The 23,023-nt window shown below is 41.9% G+C and overlaps 1 protein-coding gene across 32 annotated transcripts in view; it reads left to right on the top strand.

Moving 5' to 3' along the window:
• Positions 1-21,656, top strand: part of mbnl1 (muscleblind-like splicing regulator 1) — a 38,863-nt gene extending 17,207 nt beyond the window's left edge. For 8 of the 32 annotated variants that reach the window (XM_062404459.1, XM_062404457.1, XM_062404485.1 and 5 more), the window contains 10 exons: positions 10,524-10,736; positions 10,902-11,126; positions 12,308-12,610; positions 13,574-13,627; positions 14,863-15,016; positions 15,902-15,937; positions 16,704-16,795; positions 17,270-17,314; positions 17,992-18,063; positions 18,209-21,656. In XM_062404459.1, the coding sequence (XP_062260443.1) occupies positions 10,524-10,736; positions 10,902-11,126; positions 12,308-12,610; positions 13,574-13,627; positions 14,863-15,016; positions 15,902-15,937; positions 16,704-16,795; positions 17,270-17,314; positions 17,992-18,048 (1,179 nt within the window). In that variant the 3' untranslated portion in view covers positions 18,049-18,063; positions 18,209-21,656. Of the gene's footprint in view, positions 1-6,953; positions 6,979-10,523; positions 10,737-10,901; positions 11,127-12,307; positions 12,611-13,573; positions 13,628-14,862; positions 15,017-15,901; positions 15,938-16,703; positions 16,796-17,269; positions 17,315-17,991; positions 18,064-18,208 lie in introns of those variants that run through there. The other 24 variants (XM_062404484.1, XM_062404462.1, XM_062404466.1 and 21 more) reach the window with 24 other exon arrangements.
• Positions 21,657-23,023: the final 1,367 nt, after the last annotated feature.

Here is a 23,023-nt window from a genome sequence, read left to right as displayed (position 1 = left end):
ACATGCAAATAACCCACACTGCATGAGCTTTAACCATGGCCTTGTGTGAACCCAGCAGCAGCAGCAGCAGCAGCAGCGTGTCCTTATTTACCCCCTCACACCGCCGTCCATGTCATAAACGAAAGGCCTAATAATTGTCTAGCATGGGCGAGTAAAAGTGTGAACACACACGTAGTTATAGTCACGGCATAGTCTTTGTACTTTGTCCACCTGCCAGCACGACACACCCACTGTCATCGTGTCTGAGTTCTGGGAGGAAATAAGAGACCAAGTGTGAACGCGTACTCATGTTAGTGTGTGTGTCTGTGTGTGTGTGTGTGTGTGTGTGTTAGATCTGTGTTCGTGGGGCTGTTTCAGCGAGTTACTTTGTGTTATTACACTGTTCAGAGCCAAGATTACATTCCTGCAGAGCAGAGGGCGGGTGAATACCTCTTATTTATCTCCCTCTGTCTCGAACTCTCTCCGCTCCTCTCTGTCTGTCTCTATCTGTCTTTCCTCTGATTTCGCTGTCCACATTTTGACAGTCTGTATATATTCGGTGCTTCGATGGAACAGTCACATTAAACACACACACACATAGATAAAGACTAACAGACACACACGGTCAATGGTGGCCAGCCAGACAGACATGTGGGGTAAATATTAGCCGTGTTGCTAGTCTACAATGTTTTTTATGATTTCAAACAAATTGTCCGGCCAATCTCTGGGCAGTAAAATCAACATGTCACGCTCTCTGTGTGTAAACATATGGTTAGGAGTTCAGAAGGCTAATGTGTATTCGACACTGCTGTCACACACTGCAGACACACTGCACATTGCCACGTGCAGGGAACAGTTGTCATCTGTTTAGCCAGTGACAAAGTGCTAAAGGCCAGAGAAAGATAAATGGCACAATTTTGTTTCTTTGAAATGTTTAATTCAGCTAAAACATTTTTTAAATCTGTTATGTTGTAATTAATTAAACATGCTGGTGAATAAACCCAAGAGGAAATTAGCTGATTTCCTAAAATGTCCAGGATATTTGACAGAAACAGATCGAACCCTCTTGGAATGTTGTCTAAATAATAGTGCACCACATGCAGCCACAAAAATGCAGTGTTTATCCGCAGAGCAGCCACAGATGGACGCGTGGAATCCAAAGCCTCTCGTAGACGTGTGATCCTCACACTGCTTGCTTCCCTGGCTTCTCACCAACAATTTCTAGCCCAAAGAAAAACAGGAAAAAAAGGAAATGGGACAGTGTGTTATGATGTCAAAATAAGACTCAGAAGCATCTTTGATCGAAAAAGGTTTGGTTTCAGTAGCACTGTGCTAATCTCCACTCCGGGCACCGCAGCAAGGCTATAGCTCAGACACTGTTTACTGGATCCACATGGGCCTCTGCCCTTTCTTCTGTTTGGCTCTGCTCCGTCTTTACTGTAGCTGATTAAAATGAGCAGGTTTCAATTGATAAGAGCTGAGTCACATTATGGAGGCTTTCATGTTAGTAACCAGGCTCTTTCACATCTCTGTCTCCTGGTGTTCATGTGTCCACTCTTTCTCCTTTCTCACTTAAATGCTAGAGGGATTTGTGTTTGGACCAGACTAATCCTAGCCTACACACAAAGACACGCACACACACTTACAGACACACAGAGTAAGTCTGTGGCCTGCTCATTTCGTGGTGTGTGCATCCTTGTCAGATCAGGGCGGCTGTGCATTTCAGTCTTTGAGCTTATGTGACGGAAGATCAGCGACAACAGCCTGTCTCTTCTCAGTGTCAGCCGCCCCTGTCCCTCCATCACACTGGGCCCCTTTTATAACACCACTGATACAATGATTACTTCTCTCGCCTCTCTGTCTCACTGTCTGTCTCTTTGACGTACAGCCATACCATAAAACTTCACATAGCCTGAGGGGTTTTATTGCTTCAATGTTAAATAAATAAAAAGTATTGACAAAGCAAATCCAAGATCGTAAAATGCAAAGTCGCAGTGATGAAGGTTTCAACCTCGGAAAACATGCATCTTTGTGCTGTCTCATAAATGTCTACTGGTGTGTTGGTATGACACTTATTAGAAGATTTACAACCACGCAGGAGTTTATTGGATACATGTGTTATTGAATAAGATGTGTACAGTCCCAAACATCTATTGAATATACTAATCAGACCAAATAGTTATGTTTGTAATCTTTCAGTCCTGCATGTGAAAATGTATTTCTATCTTCAGGACTTTTAACCCATATCCACACACACAACATTATTATATATTCAGGTGGAGACCTAAAAGGTTTCAGTAAGTGAGTGCTGTGACACGACGGATTACATGCATGCATCATTTTCTTGCGAATCCCTTATGAATTGGTCGGCATGAGAATGATGGAATGTATCACTACTGACAAAAACAATGTTAAAATATACGTTGTCAGTGTGAATACATTAAACGCAAACTGTAGTATCAAAACTGTGAATTGAATTCATGAAAATGTCTAGTATATAAAAAATGCAGAAGGCTAGACGTTCAGGGGGTGAATTGGATTTGTTCCAATCGAAATGTAGCATCAGCCTCATGACTAAACTGGCTTCTCCTGATTATCTCTATCCATCTTTTTCTGTAGCTTGCTATTTCGTTCTTATCGGCTTTCTCATTACCCCTCACATGCAAAGTCACATATCCAGTCGTCAGTCAGCTCAGCCATTATCCTCCATTAGACAAGTGAGAGAGGAGCTTGAGGGCACAGCCACTCACTTAGACTCAACTCTCTCCACACCTTTCCACACCGCCCCTCCCTCTCGCCAGCTGTTAGATCCATCCCTTTACCCTGCCCCTCATCTCTCTGTTGATGCCAAAATGTGGAAGAGTTCGTGCCAGAGGATCAGGAGAAGAAAACGCCTCTGGTTGCGGTAAAGGCACAGGAATTTGAGGCAAAATTGCTCTTTCTGTCCACCTTTTTTTTAAATAGTTTTTTCTAAAGTACATTCCTTCTCAAAATCACCGCCCCTGGGCCTGTCGAAGCCATGGCATTGGTCTTAATTACTTTTACCTTTTCTGATTCAGCATTCCTATAAATGTTCTTTGTAGGCCAGGGGGAAACTTTTATCACATATCTCCACGATCATCCCCCTGATATCATCAACCTATAATGTCTTGTCACATGACATTGAGCTGTAAGTCTGAGAAGTGAATGTAAACACATCAAACCTGTTAGGTCAGGATCCATCATGTGTCCTTGAATTTGACCTGAAACAGTGGCACCAACGGAACTCCACTCAGCCCTGATACGTTTTGTTTGAGATGCACATTCCACTGCTCTGTTGACGCTGCTCAACACTGCACTGCAACCTCTACAGGTCTTAAACTGGCACATGGTACATTCTCATACTCATCAGATTATTTATCATCAGAATTAGTAGCATTAGGCTGGCTTTTATTGCTTTCTTCAATGCAATTATAATTTATTTCAATGACACATTTTTTAAAAACATCCGTACATGAATAGTCCTTCTCTTGGACCCTAGTATTTCTGGATTAATTACAGATTTAGAATTATGAATTCATGAATTGGATTTAGGGCTTATTGGTATGATGTTGGTTTTTCTCATAAAATGTTTAAATGTCTTATTTAAATTAGATTCAAACTATTTATTGATGGAAAACAACAATGGGAGTAAATTAAGCTCAGTAAGAAACTTACAATGACTACAATTCAGCACATTTTGTTTGCTTTGAGTAGGATAGAAGACAGTAATTCCTCTAATTCCTGCTTTATTGCTCAATATAAACACACCAGTTTCATTCTTAATTCGTCTCCCTGCATCTGCAAGGAATACGAGGCTTTAAGCGGCAGTAACAGTGAGAGAGGAAGAGAGTGGAAGCATCCTGCTTGTGGTAGTGCCAAGGCCAGAGGAGATAATCACATGCAGAAAAGGATTAGGCCAGTTGACAGTGGGATTAAAGCTGTGGATAGGATTACAGTCTGTTATATCAGATTAGCATAATACACGCCCGATTAAATCTGATCAGGCTGCAAACTAAATTAATCATCTTCCGGGCTGGTTAATTCTTGGACGCTGATTTAAGAGACTTTTTCTCTGCATATCTACAATACAGGTGTCACAGAGCTGAGGTGGAGGTGAACCCTTGGGCAGATGGGGGGTGGAAGTGTTGAGGGATTAGAAAGGGAGTACAGAAAGCTGGGATCAAACAAAGGTATATAAAAGGGGAAAGAAGTACTGACATACCTCCAAACTTTGTTCATCTTTCGATGTGTGAAGATTGCATCATGAGCTGCCACAGTGAAGCAGTAGAGATAAAGGCTACATACATACTCCATACTACTATCTTCCCTTTGTCAAATAAATGTTCTGCCTTCGTTACCTTCCCTGTATTGTATAAAACTTCCCCCTTCTTCTATTTAAGACTGTTAGAGTTGTCTTATAGTCAAGATACTTTTTGAATATCTGGTGGGGAATTTTGAAAGTACATTTTCTGTTCATGTGGCTGCTCTTTAACAAGAACTGACCCTTTAAAAAAAAGGAGCTAGCATAGATGTGAAGTAGAACCGTTGGTATCACATGTCATTACTCATGTTGCAAGTTTTGAAATGGCGTGATGAAGCATTTGATCGTTCTTAAACCTGTGAGCCTCCAGATGGTGACAGAAGCAAACCTCAGTCATTTCAGAAACAAAAGTGATGCTACTTAGATGCCTTCTGGACCTCGTGGTTTCTGCATACTGACTCCTCTCTCAGTTTCTCTAAGCTTCACTCGCAGATGATTAAATGAGAGTTCCCAGGCCGCTCTCATGTACACTCACACTGTGAGCACTGGATGGCTTTCATAAAGTGCTGCTGCCCTGATCGATACCTGCGTGATTTCTCTGTTATAACTAATAATGAAAAGTGTGGAAATAACCTTGTTAGCCTTCACAGGAGAAGAGGCTCCACTTCACTGTGAACACACACTGTGGAGGAAAAAAACGGGCGTAAATAAAGTCACATGAAAGTGTTATCGTGTGAGAAGAGATAGAGGGTGTATAGCGAGGGAGACGAGGGGGTCAGAAACAGAGAGGTCTAAGTTTGGATCCAGGGCTCCTGTGTACGTGACATCTGACCTGAGGCATTTCTGAGAACCATCACCCTCTGAAGTGTGAATAACTTGTGTGCGTGTGTGTGTGTGTGTGTGTGTGTGTGTGTGTGTGTGTGTGTGTGTGTGTGTGTGTGTGTGTGTGTAAAACTAGAGTGTCATCAAAATATCCATCCACACGAACCCATCGTGTTTCTCTGGCTGACCCACCTACCTCTGCGTGGTCCATGTCATATCATATCTTTGGTTCATGATCCTTTTCTCGCCCTGCTGTTTGGTGTAGGGTGGTAAAGCGTCACAGGGAGACATATTGCAGCTATTATCATGGAGTAACTCTCCCTCCCTCCTCCATATCTCCATAAGCCCCACTGGTCACATCAGCTCCCCGATCACTAAGCTGCACAGCGCTGTGTACATTGAGTCCCATCAGGGAGAAACAGACACACTCAGAATTTGACTGTTGATGGTCTGATAAAGAAATTCACGCCCCTGCAAAGACACAACCCTGCGTTACATAAGATTGTGTAGATCTGGAGGGTCTCCTTCACCCTCTTCAAAATAAACTTTACAGCTAATTCAATGCAGAATTAAGTGTCTAAAAACAAAAAAGGAAATCAATTGTACTCAGCACTGTAAAAGGATAATATTGATTATGAATTACTGACTACTCTTTTGGTTGCTTAATGCATGCAGATGCACTGAACACCCAATTACACTACCACGTCTCAATATGCTCAGTTTCTGGTTTGCTAAGTTTCCAGTAATTTGCAAGCTGCCTCACTGACTCTCCGGATGCCATGTAAGATGATCCGCACATGGTCACGTGATATGTTCTATATTTAATTCGCAGTATAGATGAAGAGTCCGTCCACTGGGCTCGGTCCTTTGAGTCTCTGCTTCGCTCTCCAGCAGAACAAAGCTTCTCTCACAGTGTGTGTGAGGAGACGGGGCTTTCATCTCTGCGTACGTTTAGACAGAAGTGACTGACACACGGGGCAGAGAGCAACATAGCTCCAAACCAGAACCCCACATGGCTGAGTCCCGCACCACAACCCTGGATGCTGGTACGATGTTCTAAAGAGGAACTATGCCTGTTGTGCGTTTTGAAAGATGATATGCAGTAGACTATTGTGTTGAATTAACATACAATCATTGGTCCTTGCTTCATATCAGGAATGCAAAACAGATAAACATCCAGAAGTTACTGGAATTAATTCATAAACCTTGAAGAAGGTTTTGGCTACAATCTGACACCCGCAGGAAACTTTATTTATAGTAGTTCCAAATCTGGGGACTGGGGCCGTCCGAGGTCACATGAGAGATCTGATGGTATATGAGGATTATCTTTCCTTTTTTTTTTCGGGGGGTATTTTTGTGAATTACACAGTTTCATCTCCTGAGGCCAATATAATGTCATAAAATTAAAACAAGAATCAATCTTTGGTGGAACTTTTAAATTATGAAGTCTGTTATTATGTGGCTTTGTTTTAAACAGAGCTTATTTAAACATTTATTTATTAGCTCAGCAACAAGCCAATTTTCGACTTTAAGACCAGATCGGAAAATATGAGGCAATGTGTATTGACACCTTGCATTAGGACTGTGTTAATAATGCAGTGCGTGATGTGGTTGAATAATCAAAAGGCTGTCAAAAAGTTAAAGTTTTGGCCTCGTTTTTCAAAGAACTTAAAGTTTCAGGATGTAGGATAAAACAACTTTGGACAGACTTACTTTTAAAGGTAGATTGTCCCAGATATGAAGTGCATAAACTAAATGCTGCTGTTTTGCTTTCGCCCTGACAGCAAACAGACATTTCCCAGCAACAGTTCATAGCAGACGGTGATGTATTCTGGCTCTAAACTGCTTGGGGCTTTACAAACCAACCGCAGCAACAATCATGAGTCAAAAATGTTGTGAGTTGCTGTTTTTATTAGATTCACTTTACTGTTACCCTTAAGTAGAACTAGTTATTCTTCCCTATTCCACTGTTTTCCTTTTCCTCTGAGTCACTCACACACACACAATCACAGACATGCGCATTACTGCGTCTTGCTGCATGCTCCATCTCATCTCCTCAAAAGGTTGTGATGCAGACCCACCCAGCATTCTTTATACATTGGTTCATTGTTTGTTTAAATCCCACACAGTCACACAAGCAGGGTGTGTGTGTGTGTGAGAGAGAGAGAGAGAGAGAGAGAGAGAGAGAGAGAGAGAGAGAGAGAGAGAGAGAGAGAGAGAGAGAGAGAGAGAGAGAGAGAGGAGAGAGAGAGAGGAGGAGAGAGAGAGAGAGAGAGAGAGAGAGAGAGAGAGAGAGAGAGAGAGAGAGAGAGAGAGAGAGAGAGAGAGGAGAGAGAGAGAGAGAGAGAGAGAGAGAGAGAGAGAGAGAGAGATCAAGTGCCAGCGCCAGCGATCAGGGTGGGACATGTTATTACAACTTATCATCAATCGGAGTGCACGGTAGCCAGTGGGATTATTGTTCCCAGTTTGGCCGGGAGTTTGGCAAGTTAGATCTCTGCGGGGGGAAAAACAGACAACCCCCCCCCCCCCCGTTGATAAAACAAAATACAGCCTAAGCTGAAGGGAGGTCAGTAGAGCAGCAGAAACAAGTTGGTTTCAAGTTTGGCCTTGTTTGTTTTCTTATACATTCTGATTAACTTGCCAATAGAACCATATAATAGGAAACTCTATTTTAGAATAACACTTGGCTTGGCCAAATGAAATATTTTATTGTAACCAGAAACAATTTCTTAAAGGTTAATGTTATACCTCCCAGTGTTGTTATCTGGGATTTTGTGGCCCTTGATAAATTAATGTGGTCAGGAACTCTTGCCATAAGGCTCAGGGTATAACTGCAGTGAAACTGATATCTGCCTTCTCCCCTATAATGTAAAACCAAAATAAAAACATTCCTGGAAAACACGGCGATGGAAGCAAATCTGTATCGGCTCTCTGCTCATCAGCCTGCTCTGACTCTGGGGACTAAACTAATGACGTGGATGAATCATTCAAAAGCTGCATTTTTTGTTTTCAACGTTTCTGGCATAAGCACAGAGCAATGACGAATCAGTTAATTCACTAATCACATTCTCATCGGGTATCTGCATTAGTCATTTGTAAAAACAGCTTTTTAAGATTGTTGGATCTTGTGGATTCTCTCTCCTTTTGTCGCCTGTGTTTGAGGTGTTATCATTGCGGAGTTCCCGTATCTACCAGCGATCGAACGATTCCAGGAATCACATCATTGTTAGAGCGGGAGTGACTGGCTGCTCTGTTGCCGTGGACACCGTCTCTAGCTGCTCCTCAAGGCCGCTGATGTCACAAACATGATGCGAGGGGCAACATCCTCCTCCTCTTTCTCATCCTCCTCCTGTCTCGCTGTCTGCCTCTCCATTCCTCCCTCTCTCCTCCCTGCATGTGATGACCTAGACTGATCACGTCTTCTGCAACTTCTAAAATTTACCTGACGCGGCCCATGCAGCTCTCACTATGCAGAGTTACTATGACTCTCTCTCATTCTCTCTCTCTCTCTCTCTCTCTCTCTCTCTCTCTCTCTCTCTCTCTCTCTCTCTCTCTCTCTCTCTCTCTCTGTGTAACACTCGAACAGCCTGACGTTTCCTCTTCTTGGACCTGATTTTTATTTCAAAATGGCAGCCAGTGTTGGTTGATTGCTTTAGCTCTGGATGATTCAGCAAGGAGGTATATGTCGTTTGATAAAGTCAAGACCCCGCAGTTCTTTCTTTAGTATATCCCTAACCTTTAACACACACACACACACACACACACACACACAAACAAACATCCGCGTTTACAGCTGCAGTTGTTAAGCCAAAGGTCACCAGACGGGGTTAGGTGGGGTGAAAGCAATGTGATCCTCCATGCTTTTGCAACCAGCCCCCCTTCCACACACACACACACACACTCACTCGCCACACACTCACTTTCCTCTCGTCGCATGCCATTGTCACTCTATTAGAACCTGCTTTCAGCTGCTCGTCTCACACACATGACATGACACACTCGCCCACGCACACATCTCTCAGCGCTGTCAGTGTCAGACGCTGTTGCGAATGCAAGCTCAGCGTATGTAGAGTGATTGACGTACGACCTGGTTAGACTGGTTAATAGAAAGGTTAAACCTCGGTTGAATTTTTCTTTACTCAGTTAATACAAAATCTTTACTTAGCTCGCCTAAGGAGATTTTAAATGGGAACAGACAACTGACAAACTCTCCATCAATGTGCTGAGGCATTAGGAAAGAAATCAGGGCCTGTAATCCCGCTCCTTGCTATGTGCAACACAGTCTGAAATAATTGTGGCGCTAAAGAGAGCCTGAGATTTTAACTTCAGCCGAGTGGATTAAACAAAATATCTGAAAGAGCCCCCCCTCCCCGTCGTTTAAGTGTCTTACTCCCTGCTCCTAACCTCCCCCCTCGTTTCCCCTCACACCTGTCCGCTGATCCAGTGTCAGTGAAAGTGTGCGAGAGATGGGAGAGGGGAATGAAGTCATGTCAGAGTTTAGAGCTGGGTCCCACTGGGGACAGCTCTGTCAGCAGGGGAAAGCACAGGCTGCCACAGTCAGCTCAGCTGCGCCGCGGGGCTGAAAGTAAATACACGTCTTTCCTGGACCGTGGACGTGTTTGTGTCGGCATATCTCCGAAGTGTGCGTGATCGGCCACCTGTTACAGCGAACACGACCTTGATCTGCACGTATTACTGAGTATGCATTCTTGCTTGTGCGTCTATGTATGTCAGACTTCTTTGTAGACTCCTCCTTCTCCAGACTGAAGGTATAATTGGAGACTGACGGCAGGCAGCAAAAAGGGATCCCTGTCTGAGAGAATTATTCAAAGGCTTTGAAGTGTGACCCCTAGATGACTGCTGATATAATATACATATGGATCAAATGAGTGGGCAGTATTTAAAGTGTCAGTTAAACATGTAGATTAGCTGGACGTCTGGAAAGCAGCACCCCAGTGTCAGTCATTCACATGTCCCTGCTGGGACCGACAGAAATAGCAGAATGTAACAATTAGTACGAGACCCGCCCTCGACCTAATGTGAATCTTGAATGTCTGACATTGAGCTAGCGACTGTATAAACACAGTACTGAGATTTCAATTCACAAAGAATCCCTTACACATTCTCCCATTCCAGTATTTCCAAACGTATTGTAACACAGAACTTGATCATGGTTGAAATAGATACCAAAACGAAATATGTATTATTAAATAAGTCAGCATGGCAGGATCACAGCCCAGTTAATAAGACAGTAAAGAAAACATGTAAATACTTTGTGACCAACTCACAGTCAGCATTAGCCATTTAAAGTTGTGCCACAAATACCCTTTATTTTCCAACATATATTTGTCCATTTGTACATTTTAAAGACATTTTCAATATGAACGCAGCCTAACTTACAGTTCATGTGCATTTTGTCACTTCTGCATTCCCCCTGTAGGGCCGTTGTTCCAGGGAGAACTGCAAGTATCTGCACCCACCTCCCCATCTAAAGACCCAGCTGGAGATCAATGGCAGGAACAACCTGATCCAGCAGAAGAACATGGCCATGCTGGCACAGCAGATGCAGCTCAATGCCATGATGCCCGGCACACAGCTACCACCTATGGTGAGAGGACACACAAGTATGAACACAGCACAGCTACTGCACACGGTGAGACCACATGCGATGTAAAAGCTCACACATATACTGTTCCTTCACTGTTTGTTGTCTTTATGTCTTTTTCCGCCAGCCCCACTCTTTTCCAATGTTTGTGGGTTTTCACCGTTTTTATCCACAGTGGTTTCATTTCTCTGCCTTTACTTTGCTCTCATCCAGCCCATGTTCTCGATGGCGCCAGGCCTGGCCAGCAATGCCAGTGCAGCAGCAGCAGTCGCAGCCGCGGCCTTTAATCCCTACCTGAGCCCTGTGTCACCAAGCCTGATGCAGCAAGAGATCCTACCCAGCGCCCCTGTCCTCATGGCCTCAAACCCCAACGTCGGCCAAGTTCCCAACGCTGCCGCCGCTGCTGCCCAGAAACTGCTGAGAACAGACAGACTTGAGGTAACAGACAGACTAATGGATACGATCTGCTAAGCTTTGTTTTGGAGCAGGGATGTAACATGTGGCAAAGAACTCCCTTCTACGAGAGCATTATAGTGAAAGCTTTATTGAACTGTACATCATGTTTGTGTGTCTCTCTCAGCGGGTGCAGCGTCACCCAGGATTTAATGAGCCTATAAACAAGACAAGTGGAGTTAACAAGTGGTTAAACAAGCATACGAAAAACAACATCCTTATTGGACTTGCATGAACTGTTTCTGAAACTGATTTGTAATATTATTAACAAGTAGTATGATGCAAAGTGCAATTAAAATAAAATTAGAAATCCGTCCGTCAGAGTCACATACACTAATTTATTTCATCGGCTGGAGATGTTTCCTGATTAGTAGCTGGTTGCTGTTTTGATGACCTTAGTCTCACTTAATCAGACTCGTCTAGTTCCATTTCATTGTGCTTTGGTTGGCTTGACAACAACATTAGACAAGGACCAGAAATGAGCCTGAACTTGTTGAGTATTTATTCGAGTGGAGGGTGCAGTAATGGTTTCAAAATTGCTGGTACAGTAATAGACAAATGGCAAAGAGGCACGTTGTCTTTCATTTTTGGGGGCAGAGCCGTTGAGACCAGCGTCAGCAGAGAAATTAGGGAAACAGCAGCCACGTACTACCCATGCGTTCATGTCCACTCTGATTCTTTAGAAGGTGCTGCCCTCTGGTGTCTCACATGTGAACTTTTAAATGTGTTTTAAGGGTTTCGAGTTACTCACACTCAAGAAAACACGCCACAGTTCCTCGCAGAAGATCATAATCAGTGCAGAAGTTGCAGTTTTGACTTGAACTTCCTCATTGTAATGTCCATGCAGGACCAAATACAGGAACTACATATCTAACAGTTGTTGGAAAACAAGAAGTACATTGTAAACAGTACGTCTGTGTTAATCCAAGGCTTCGCATTTGCTTTCTCACAGCAAGAAGATTAGGATCTCATAATGCATTTTGAACTATTTATTGGACTAGCGGTCTCATGCATTTTTTAGCTAAATGGATTTTGGTACATATTCTCCCTCTGTAATTAGAAACTAAAAGCTTGATGACTCCCACAACAAATACACAACAACTCTCCTGCTGTATCCACGTACTGTGCCGTGCCCCTCTTCTCATGGTTTCTCTCCTCGTCTCCAGGTGTGTCGGGAGTACCAGAGGGGCAACTGCTCCCGGGGCGAGGACGACTGTCGCTTCGCCCACCCCGCCGACAGCACCATGATCGACACCAACGACAACACCGTCACCGTGTGCATGGACTACATCAAGGGCCGCTGCTCCCGGGAAAAGTGCAAGTACTTTCACCCGCCAGCCCACCTGCAGGCCAAAATCAAGGCGACGCAGCACCAGGTGAACCAGGCCACAGCCGCCGCAGCCATGGTGAGCAGTCTGTACGAGCGCGGGCACGCACTCTTTCACACCCCCACAACAGCCATGTACTCAGTAAGTTTTAAATGTACTTTGATTGTAAATGAAATGACCTACAAAGGAATATGTTCTGTGGCATCACACTCACGTTCATGTTTGAATGTGTCTCACCGACCCGGTTTGTATCTTGTAGCTTTTCAGTTCTGCTCTTGCCAGGTCAAATTTGAAAGGTCTGCATGTTGGGTTTGGGTAATATCTCCTTTGGTGCTGGATGATATGAAGAAGGGAGGGACCACGGCACATTGTTAACTGTCAATATGCTCGTCACTGCTCGTCCCCGATGTGACAAACAATTGTCTTGTTCCTTGTTCATCTCATCCCAGGCCACAAGCAGAGAGTCACTTCCTCTGTCCACCTCTCTCTGGTGCCTTATTTGTGACTCCATTGTTTCTGTGCTTCCTATCTATTACTGTACTTCTCTTCCTCTTGACATTATTCTAAAAAGAAAAGGGATTCATTGTGCTGCCGGTCCTGTGTCACAGTAAAGGCACCTTTGAATAATAGTGCAGCCACACTTGTCTGTTGATCACTCTCCGGGGCTCTTAATGACTCAGCGTGAATCATTGTAATGTGACCCTGACTACAATGTGCATCGTGAAACAGAAACTTCTACATATTCTGTCCAACACGAATACTGAGACCCACTTAAAGTAATGATTGAATAATTTTCTCATTGCTGTATGCATCCATCTTTGTGTGCCAATAACTAATGTAGATTAGTAGTTATCATTGATTATTATTGATGATCATGTAACTGTTGAGCAGCAGAGCTAGTGTCCACACTGTGCATGCCTTAGTCCTGTTCTCCCCTTGTATATTGCATTCCAATGATTTGTTTTTTATTTGTTTTTGTTTTTTCTCACCTATACCCAAACTGCACTGCTGCCCCCATGATGCACCTCTGCTTGCTGGTTTATGTTAATGCGCTTGAACCCCATTGGCCCATTGCCATCATGTGCTCGCTGCCTGCTAATTAAGACTCAGTCGGCTGTCAAATCACTGAAGCGACCCCTCGACGCAACCTTTGACCTGGTACTATGACCTTTCACCTTTTAGCTTGGCATGTGGCTTTGTTGTAGAGCAGTGTTTTAACAAAAAGATACCTAGCTATTTTTGTTTGTCGTTGTCTCCGTGCAATGTCTGTCTTTTCCTCCTGTTGAAACTGTCATTATTGCCTGTGATAAAATGATTGTGGCTTTCAGTGGTTTAGATATTAACAAAACAACCCCCCACCCAAAAAACACAAATTATAATTTGCCGTTCGGGGAAGAGGAGCCACAATCACTTCCTCACCTGTCGCTTGTTTAACAAAAGTCAGTGAGGGCTAGGGAAGTAGAGCTTCTTTTAACGGTGGCATGGCTTCAGTCTTAACGTCAGTGGTCAGTGTTGTGGAGCAGCTCAATCCAATGTGTGCATGTCTGTGTCGCTAGTGCATGTCAGATGGATAAGGGTGGGGCTAAGAGGAACAGTCGTTAAAACCATACGGGAGTGATCCCACCATAACAGTTGGGTACAGTTCAAATGATAGTTCACTCCATCATCAAAACTTTTTCTCACAGCTATTCAGACTTCAAGAATGGCCTCATGCCAAGATCAAATCCACATGCAGAGAATTTCACGGTGTAGCGTCTGACACTGGAAATGTATTTTTTCATCCACAGTCTTTCTGACTCATGTCGCTTGGCCTGAGACCATTATTGAAACGGGCCTGAGAGTGAACCATCACTTAAACATGGCTTCCACAGTTTATCATGGAGCTAGCAGTGCAGCTTCCCTCTCTCTGTGCTTCCTACCTGTTCCACCTCTTGTTAGCAGCCTTATTGTTTTAAACGTTAATGCTTGCTTATGTTGCACATAGTCAGTCTTAGGAGGACAGAGGTTATAAATCTAAGTTTGCTTTCACATAATGTAATTACAATTAATGCTTGTTAGCCAGTAGCTCCAGTAGGCACCATGCTCCTGCTTGTGTAGTACTTGTGTCAGACTGCTGCTTGCTTGCTACTGATGATATGATGATATTGTTGTTGTTGTACACACAAGGATGTTATGATACTGTTCCAATGATGTTCTCTAACCTATGTACCTTTTCTTTTTCTTTTTTTTGCCTCTCTCCAAAACTCCAACTCTCTTTCTCTTTTCCACACACCTCTCTCTCTCTCTCTCTCTCTCTCTCTCTCTCTCTCTCTCTCTCTCTCTCTCTCTCTCTCTCTGCTGTTTTCTTATTTTTCTGTCCTTTCTCACTGACCTCCCTCCATCTGGCTGAGCAGGGCATCGCCCCTAATGTCATGGCTCCCATGCCTAAGCGGGCAGCTATGGAGAAGGCCAACGGGGCCTCTGCCATGTTTAACACTGGCATGCTCCAGTACCAACAGGCGCTGGCCAACATGCAGTTTCAGCAGCAGGCTGCTTTCCTCCCATCAGGTACGGCTCCGAAAGCTCTGGCCGCCCAGAGGATGCCTGGATCAGTGTGACCTGGCTCCTGTAACTGGAGTTGTTCAAAGTGGTAGACTGAAGTACAGAACAGATCCGCTGTGGACTATTTTCTACCTTTCTATCTTTAGATAAAGGGAAGTTACAGATTTTATTAATGGTGAACCTGAACTTTAAGAGCTAGAAAGGCTTTAACACATGTATGCATTATGCTTTGTATGGCACTGCATGGTCACTAGAGTTGTTGAGAACAGATTAGATTATCTCTCTGCCTACTAATTGCCTTAATATAACTTTACACAGCTGCCTCCTGCTTCTCCTAGTACACGCAGGCTGATTGAGGAAGGCATGGACGTTTGAAAGAGAAAAGGATCAGAGTTTTTACTACTTGATCAAAGTGTCCACGGTGTGATCGCTCATGTTTTGTTGATATAAGATGGCTGGGGCTTTGGCTTGGGCTAAGATGAAGGGGGCTGGATGGGTTGATTAATGGTATCATGACAAAAGAAAAAAAACACATCAGGCTTCAGAGTGTGGCTTCATATACTGTTCCTCTCACTTCTGTCTAGAGTGTGTATATAATGTTTAATACTTAATAGTCACAGCCGTTATCGCACTGGCACTCTTGGTGTATTACACATTCATATGCATTACACTTCAGACAAAAGTTTGTACTCATTCTTTCATTTGATTAACAGATTATGATGAGTTCAACCCTTCGCCTTTTCCAATCACTGATGACTGTGTCGAAGAGATATTAACCCTTTTTTTCCCCACCTTATCTCTCCCCCCCTCACTCTAACGAACCTTGTGACGGGCTGTTTTGATTTCTCTCCCCTATCCAATCCACTTCCTGTTGCACTGCATGATGGGCAGGCTCAATATTGTGCATGACACCTTCAGGCGGCGTTGGTAGGTTCCAGCTTTCCTTCTTCAGTTTATCTGTTACCTCATGTCTGCGACTCACACGCCATCAAAATCCAGCCTTCACGTTCTACTGGGTAGTGTTCACAGACGCTTTGTCGTGTTAATCTGTGATTTTGCTGGCGCGAGAGTCAATGTTAGCGTCGCTTGAAGAAACATTTTGTGATGTGACGCATTAGCAAGAGGGAAGACACATTATGTGAAATGTAAATGTTGTATATTACCTGTATGACCGCTGTTCAAAATATCAGGTTAACTGACATTTATTGTGTTAACTTCTCTGCGTACACCTACTGTATAGTGCTTGACCACTCTCGTTCTCATGCCCTTCTAAACTTGGCTTCTGGCTGGTCTAACCTGACATCAATTAAGACCCCTTTAAAATCATTTTAAAAAGTGAGGGAGTTCAATTATAACCTTCCCCTTATCTCCTCTGTCATAAAGACTCTAAGACTCGTTGTTGTTACATCACTTTTATTTATATGTGGTTTCTTTGTAAAGCTTTTGAGAAGGTAGTTCTCATGTAGAAGTAAAGTATCTCAAGTAAAGTATCTTTACTTACGCATTGGTCATTTGCCACCATGGCACAGCGAGTTCTCCGATCACGAGATGACGGCAGAGGGAGGAAAGGGAACCAGTTCAATCGAATCCCTCTCTATCTCCCTCTTCGCTACTTCCCTCATTTGCCTGGTGTGTATGTTGTTAGACTGCTCCTCTTTGTATTTTTGCTTACATGATTTTCCCTCCCAAAAAGTTCCCATGATGCACGGTGGTAATCCAGCCACTGTGTCTGCAGGCAATACATCTGCCACGAGCGGTCCCTTCGCAACTGCCTCCGCCAATCAGGTTTGCACCACTCCCTATCTATCTATCCATCTATCTATCTATCTATCTATCTATCTATCTATCTATCTATCTATCTATCTATCTATCTATCTATCTATCTATCTATCTATCTATCTATCTATCTATCTATCTATCTATCTATCTATCTATCTATCTATCTATCTATCTATCTATCTATCTATCTATCTTTCTTTCTTTCTTTCTTTCTTTCTTTCTTTGCACATTGATGATCTGGGGATGCTTGTGTCTCACAGCGAGGGGAGGGTTGGGTTTATGGCGGTACTCCCTCTTGTTGGCCAACACCAACATGTGTACATAGAATCATACTGTAGCAATATTTGAAGGCATTTTGTGACTTTTACCAGAATATTCTAGTTGTGTTTACTAGATGATCTGTCTTGCTGGAGAAACATACTGTATTGCATTTGATTTGTCCTTGTTGTAACCTCGATTTTTGTCCTTTCCCATTTTGAGGACTCTTCCTTATCAAAGTTGACTACCAACGAATACATGCAATTGGTATGTATGAGGTAGTTTAATTTTTTTTAGAGCCATTCGCACAGCTTGTGCAACAATCGCTATCTGTGCCCTTTGTTGCTTTTTTTTTTGTCGCTACTGCTTCCAGTATGTAAAGCAAAGCTTTACCATGTTCCTTGTGTTTTAAAGTTGGACATACTCATTATTAAATTAAGCAAAGTTCTAAATTCCGTCTGTAGGAAGATTTGTGACACTTTGATTTCATTCCTGTTGAAAGGATATCGTGAACAGTCACTTAGATATGTGAAAGGTTTCAGCTGAAGTATCATGCAAATGTTCCAGTTTTCTGCATTGTATTGAGGTGTGCAGGTCAACAACATGGAGCACTTAGATTTGCATGGGGGAGTCACCTCACTGACAGACAGTTTCCCTTCCTCCCCCTCATCTCTCCCTCCCCTTACATCCCCCTCTTCCCCTCCCTGCTGCCCAGAGGTGTCTGTTTATTCTTGTTGACATGTCACACCACGAATGAATTGTGCCAAACAGTAGCCAGATTGCTTCCTTTATCTCGACATCTTCGTGCTTTTCCAGCAATGAACTCATCTCAGTGTGAGAGGATGTGTTTGAAATGTGTTGACCTGCGTTAGTCTTGTTGGCCAACGTCCACTCTGAGGGTTTTTTGGCTCTTCATTTGATACCTGTCTTTTTTCTACCCCCAGATTCCAATAATATCTGCAGATCATCTGAGTAGTCACAAGTACTTGACTCAAATGTAGTTCCTCTCCAGAACAGTGAGTTCCCATTTCAGTCCTCACACTCTTAAGAATTTAAGAATACAACTTTAACATTGTCATTCTGTCTTACTCTGTGGCAGAACTTTTAAACGTTTAATGCAATTTAAACATTTTTATAAGGGAAATTCATTATGTCTTTCAGATCAAATGAATGTGTGCTGGCACCGTCCAAGCCAAAAGAGTTCAGCCTTTATGTACATAACCTTCAGAATGTCAAAGCAATGGGATGAGGAGGGTCTGCCATCTCTTAGCCGGTCCACAAAGCTGGTCTCATCACACACGTAAACATCAAGGGTGCAACACACGATCTGTGCCATGTTCCCACATATCAATGTCATGAAGAATTTGTTGTCAAATTCAACGTCCAGCCGAGAGAAGAGGATGTTCTTGGTGCAGGGGTCAGTGCGACTCCCCTCAGCGGGAAGCATTCACATTACACCTTTGTGACTGACTCAATCGTAGCACTCAATTTGTTCTTATCGTTAACATTACTGCACGCACAGAAGGTCAAGAGCGTGGTTGCATGAACATCCAGTGCTGGTACGTTAGTAGACCAAGATTTATCTTTACTTTTTTATTTGTTCTGCTTTATTTTTATTTCTTTGTTTAATCGATAGCCATATTTCATAGTTTACAAGTGAAACGCAAACATGCACCTTGAATTTCAATTGAAATCTGAATGGCACAATGATTTTAACAGGAATTGTTTTTCTCGCCAAAAGAATTAGGCATGTACAGTATTGTGTTTTTACGGCTACTAGTGAAACTAGATGTTGAAATGAGGGTCTTGGACATATGAATGTTCTGGGTTAACCAACATACCTGTGTACCTTGAAAGCACAGCCAGGCTAGCTTTGTTCTCACCATGTCATGTGCCATCATGGCCATACAGCTAAAACCAGAGTGTTATCTCAGCAGTGTTATATGTTTACCGAAGGTAAAAGTTTTATATGGCTCTTTTTTTGTATTGTTTTCATTTTTTAACTTTAATCTAATTAATCAGTTTTAGAAGTGGGGTTTTGCCATTTTCTTGTTTTTGAAATAAAAAATTGAGGGGGTTTCTAAAGTTTATCATACCTCTTTTCTAGTACTAGTGTTATTTTTTATTTTTTCCAATTTTATTGGGATTTAGCTGTTGCTCAAGTCCATTGACTCTAAAGCCTGGTGAAGTGGAGGGTGTAGCTTCAGTTGACATCGTGTTACCTTGTTCCTGCTCTTTAAAAGAGAGGCGACTCTGAAACTGTGTCTCCCAAGAAGCACTGTTGAGCCATGTGTAGATAGGAATTTAAAACAACAGACCCAAAGGTCTATCAGTCATTTTAACCACATGTGCACTTGAACAACTGTTTGTCGGATCACCCTGTTTTCATTTCTCACCCCATTTTAAGCCCACTTTCATTTTTTGAAGAAATACAAAACATCATATGACTCTGAATTGTATTTCAGGCAAAACATGAAGGTCGTCATTCACTTGTAGATCTGACTATGGATACCAAAGCACAGTTTTTCTTCATAATCGTAAACACAAAGGTTTATAGAAGCATCTCTCATGAGGCTCAAACAATTAAGGAAACATGTTTATCATCTGACAGTTTTTTATGATCACTTCCTGTTCTGTTTTCACAGAGGTGTGTAGTGTGTCTTTGCCGATTGTAATGTACCTAACAAAGCCTTAGATTACAATTAATGGGTCCAGACCCAATCAAATGTACTTTCAATCACCATGCAGGTAAAGAACACCAATGACGTTTTAAGGTTCTCTCACGTGCCGCTTATGATCTTTTTTTGTTTTTTTGGTTCCTTCTCTCTATGTCAAAGTAACAATTACTCTCTTAAATTTCATTGAACTTATGTGTTATGTACTACTTAAGGATTTGAATCTATTTGAGGTATGTAGTTGTAGATTTTTTCGTGTTTTTTTTTTTGCCTTACTATATATTACTTGACAACATAGATATAGCCGTTGTAGATTTTGAGGTAGTATGACATTCATAACTTTTTCAAACCATATAAATGATAATGTGTTGTGTCAGTTTTAAATATTCACTTCATTCATATAGCTGGACGTCTTTTTCAGTTGATGTTACATTATCACTTAATTCTGTTGATGAAAGACTTTTTTTGATACAAGGAATGAGATCAGTTAATTTGCTGCCACTGCAGCATCAGAAAAACTAATGTTTGAACCTTAAATTTTCCTTGTAAAATGTCAAGATCACATTTGAAAATATATTGTATTGAGATATAGATTGTCCATGTTTAAGAGTACAAATTATTTTCTACTGTATCCATTTCAAAAAAATATGTACTTTTGTTGGAATATTTCTTAAGTTTGCCCTGAATGTCAGGCCAAAACGAGCAGTGAAATTGACGGGTGTTTGGATGTTGGGTTGATAGTGAGATTGGGAGCGAGAGAGAAACAGACTTTTCCGGACTGGAGGAGTCACGAAATGCTGCAGACGATGAGTTCTAACCTAAGGGACGAAGGTTGACTTTTTGCACTTCTGTATATAGTCAAATGAACAGAGAAAAAAATGTGTATCATATTGAGATATTATTTTGAATAAAAAAAATATCTATAATTATAAGGAATTTTGTTAGATTAATTTAAATTCTTAAATTAGAAGACCAGCTAAAAAAAAAAATGCTTGCAAATAAGGGCACTAGTTTCTTGGCCACATGCATTCAGAGAAAGCTATGCGCTTTTTGTCTTATTTTATCGGTGGCTAGAATTGCCAGGGAATGTTGTCGGGGAGTAGACATCCCCATGTCATGCAGACTCCACCCCCCCATTGGACATGGACATCCAACGATGTCCATGTATCATTTGTTGGACTTGGTCATGCAGTATTGCTGCTCCCATGGTTTAGTTGATACATACAACTATCAGAGATTTGTATTCTATTATAGTTTGATTTGAATGCATGTAAAAGTACAAACATTTAAACAAAAGCAACTGCGTAGTTACAGTATGTAAGGAAAAATAACCCATTCAGGATACACAGTAATATGTTTATTTACAGTAGATAACATCCACAGTGAGGATAAATAATACTACAAAAACAAGTCATCTTACTCTTGTGTGATGAAATATTTTTCCAAGTAAACATGTTATTTAAAGATTGATAAAATATTAGCACTCATCCACCCCAGATACTTTCTCATAGCCATATAATTACACCGACTCTGTGCACTCAGCAGGTGAAGGCTCACCACACCAAATGTATATTTGGCCAATTAGTTTTTCAGATGAATGTAAGAGTCACCAGTCAGCACAGAGCATGTTTCTAATGTTGGCTGCTGCGTCGGCACCAAAGAACCAAAGCACCGTTTTCTCCAAATCCGATGTTCGACCTCCTGGCTCGAACACAGGTTTTTCTCTTCCCTGCTGGGGGCACATGTACGCTTTGACTCCTTTTTACTTGTAAGTGCAACCATCAATTATGTATTTGCTAACAACTGCAACACAATAATGTAATATTCTGTCTTCAGATTTGTTTATGCACATTTTATTGTTGCCATAATTGACTCTTGCTGTATGGATGAAAAAAAAAAATCTGAATAAAACAATATTTGATTTGCTCATGCAACAGTTGTGTGTGGTGACTGTTTTTCTGTGTTCTTGATGTGCGGTTCAATCAAACACTCCGTATTATTCAGTTGATGCCTAAAAGTTAAGATATCCCTGAATTCAACTTAATATTTATTAATTGGAAAACCTATAATGCAAAGGATATGTAATATGTTTTTCTGTATATCAACAAAAATAAATCCGATTTTTAGTTTCTTAGAGAGAGGGTATAAAGTTCAGTTGGTAGGAGGATATTATACCAAGTAGTTCATTCCAATCTGTGATCCAAATGCAAACCAACATTTAAGTTGCTGTGTGTAGAGTTTAGTGACATCTAGTGGTGAAATTGCATGCTGCAGCTGAATACCCCTCATCCTCCCCTCCCAAACATGGAAGAGAATCTGTGGTAACCTCCAGTTTTCATTAAAACTCAAAGGGTGTTTAGTTTTTCCAGTCTGGGATAGTACAAGAAAGAAACAAGAAACACGGCGGCTTCCATAGACAGGACCCCCCCCCATGTAAATATAAAGTATTTAAATAATAAGGGCCAATTCTAGGGTAAATAAAACAACAATTTGGATAAAATAGATAACACACTCGTGAAAGCATCACTAGGATTGTTTTATATTAAATCTCTGTCACTAGATCTTACACCTTTCACCTAAATCCTACACACTGGACCTTTAATTCGCATCTCATGATAAAACTGACAATGTATCAGTAATAATAATCCAACAATGAAAGATATCATAGACTCAGGATGTAGAGCGGGTCGTCCACAAACCAGAAATTCAGTGGTATGGTCCCCAGCTCCTCGAGTCCTAGGGCAAGTACTGAACCCGAGATTTTAAACTTTTACTTGCATACAATTTCATGCTATTGTTGCTTATTTAACTGAAGTAATAGAACTATTTTCCCAATGTCAGCTGGGGTTGGCTCTAGCTCTCTTAATTGTTTGCTTTGTTTCACTTACATTGTTCCTTTTGAACGTGTAAAGCAACATGTAACTGTGTTTCGAAAGGCGCTATATAGATACAGTTTATTATTATTATGAACATTATTGTTATCATTATGTGCGTGAATGTATAAAGGCTGACATTTGTAAATTGGTTAATGACTTAATGAATGACCTCTTTAAAATGTGGACGTCAAGGCCACTCATAATTACAGTGGGCAGCTCAAGAGCCTCCATCTGCTTGAGTGCAGTGACCCTGAGCGTGTGAGGTCAGAGGTCACATGGCCCTGAGCGCACACAACATGGACACGCCCATTCCTGCAGTGATTGGTTCATCCGAGTGGTGAAAGGGAAGGAAGCGTGGCAACTGAATCCATTTAGATTTGCGTGGTAAAGGGAGGAGAATTATCTGGTGTGATATACCTGTTAGC

The sequence above is a fragment of the Platichthys flesus genome, chromosome 14, assembly GCF_949316205.1.
Source record: "Platichthys flesus chromosome 14, fPlaFle2.1, whole genome shotgun sequence".
In the NCBI taxonomy this organism is placed as follows: domain Eukaryota; kingdom Metazoa; phylum Chordata; class Actinopteri; order Pleuronectiformes; family Pleuronectidae; genus Platichthys; species Platichthys flesus.
The sequence above is the reverse complement of the archived record's forward strand: the minus strand, read 5'-3'. Positions and strand labels throughout refer to the sequence as shown.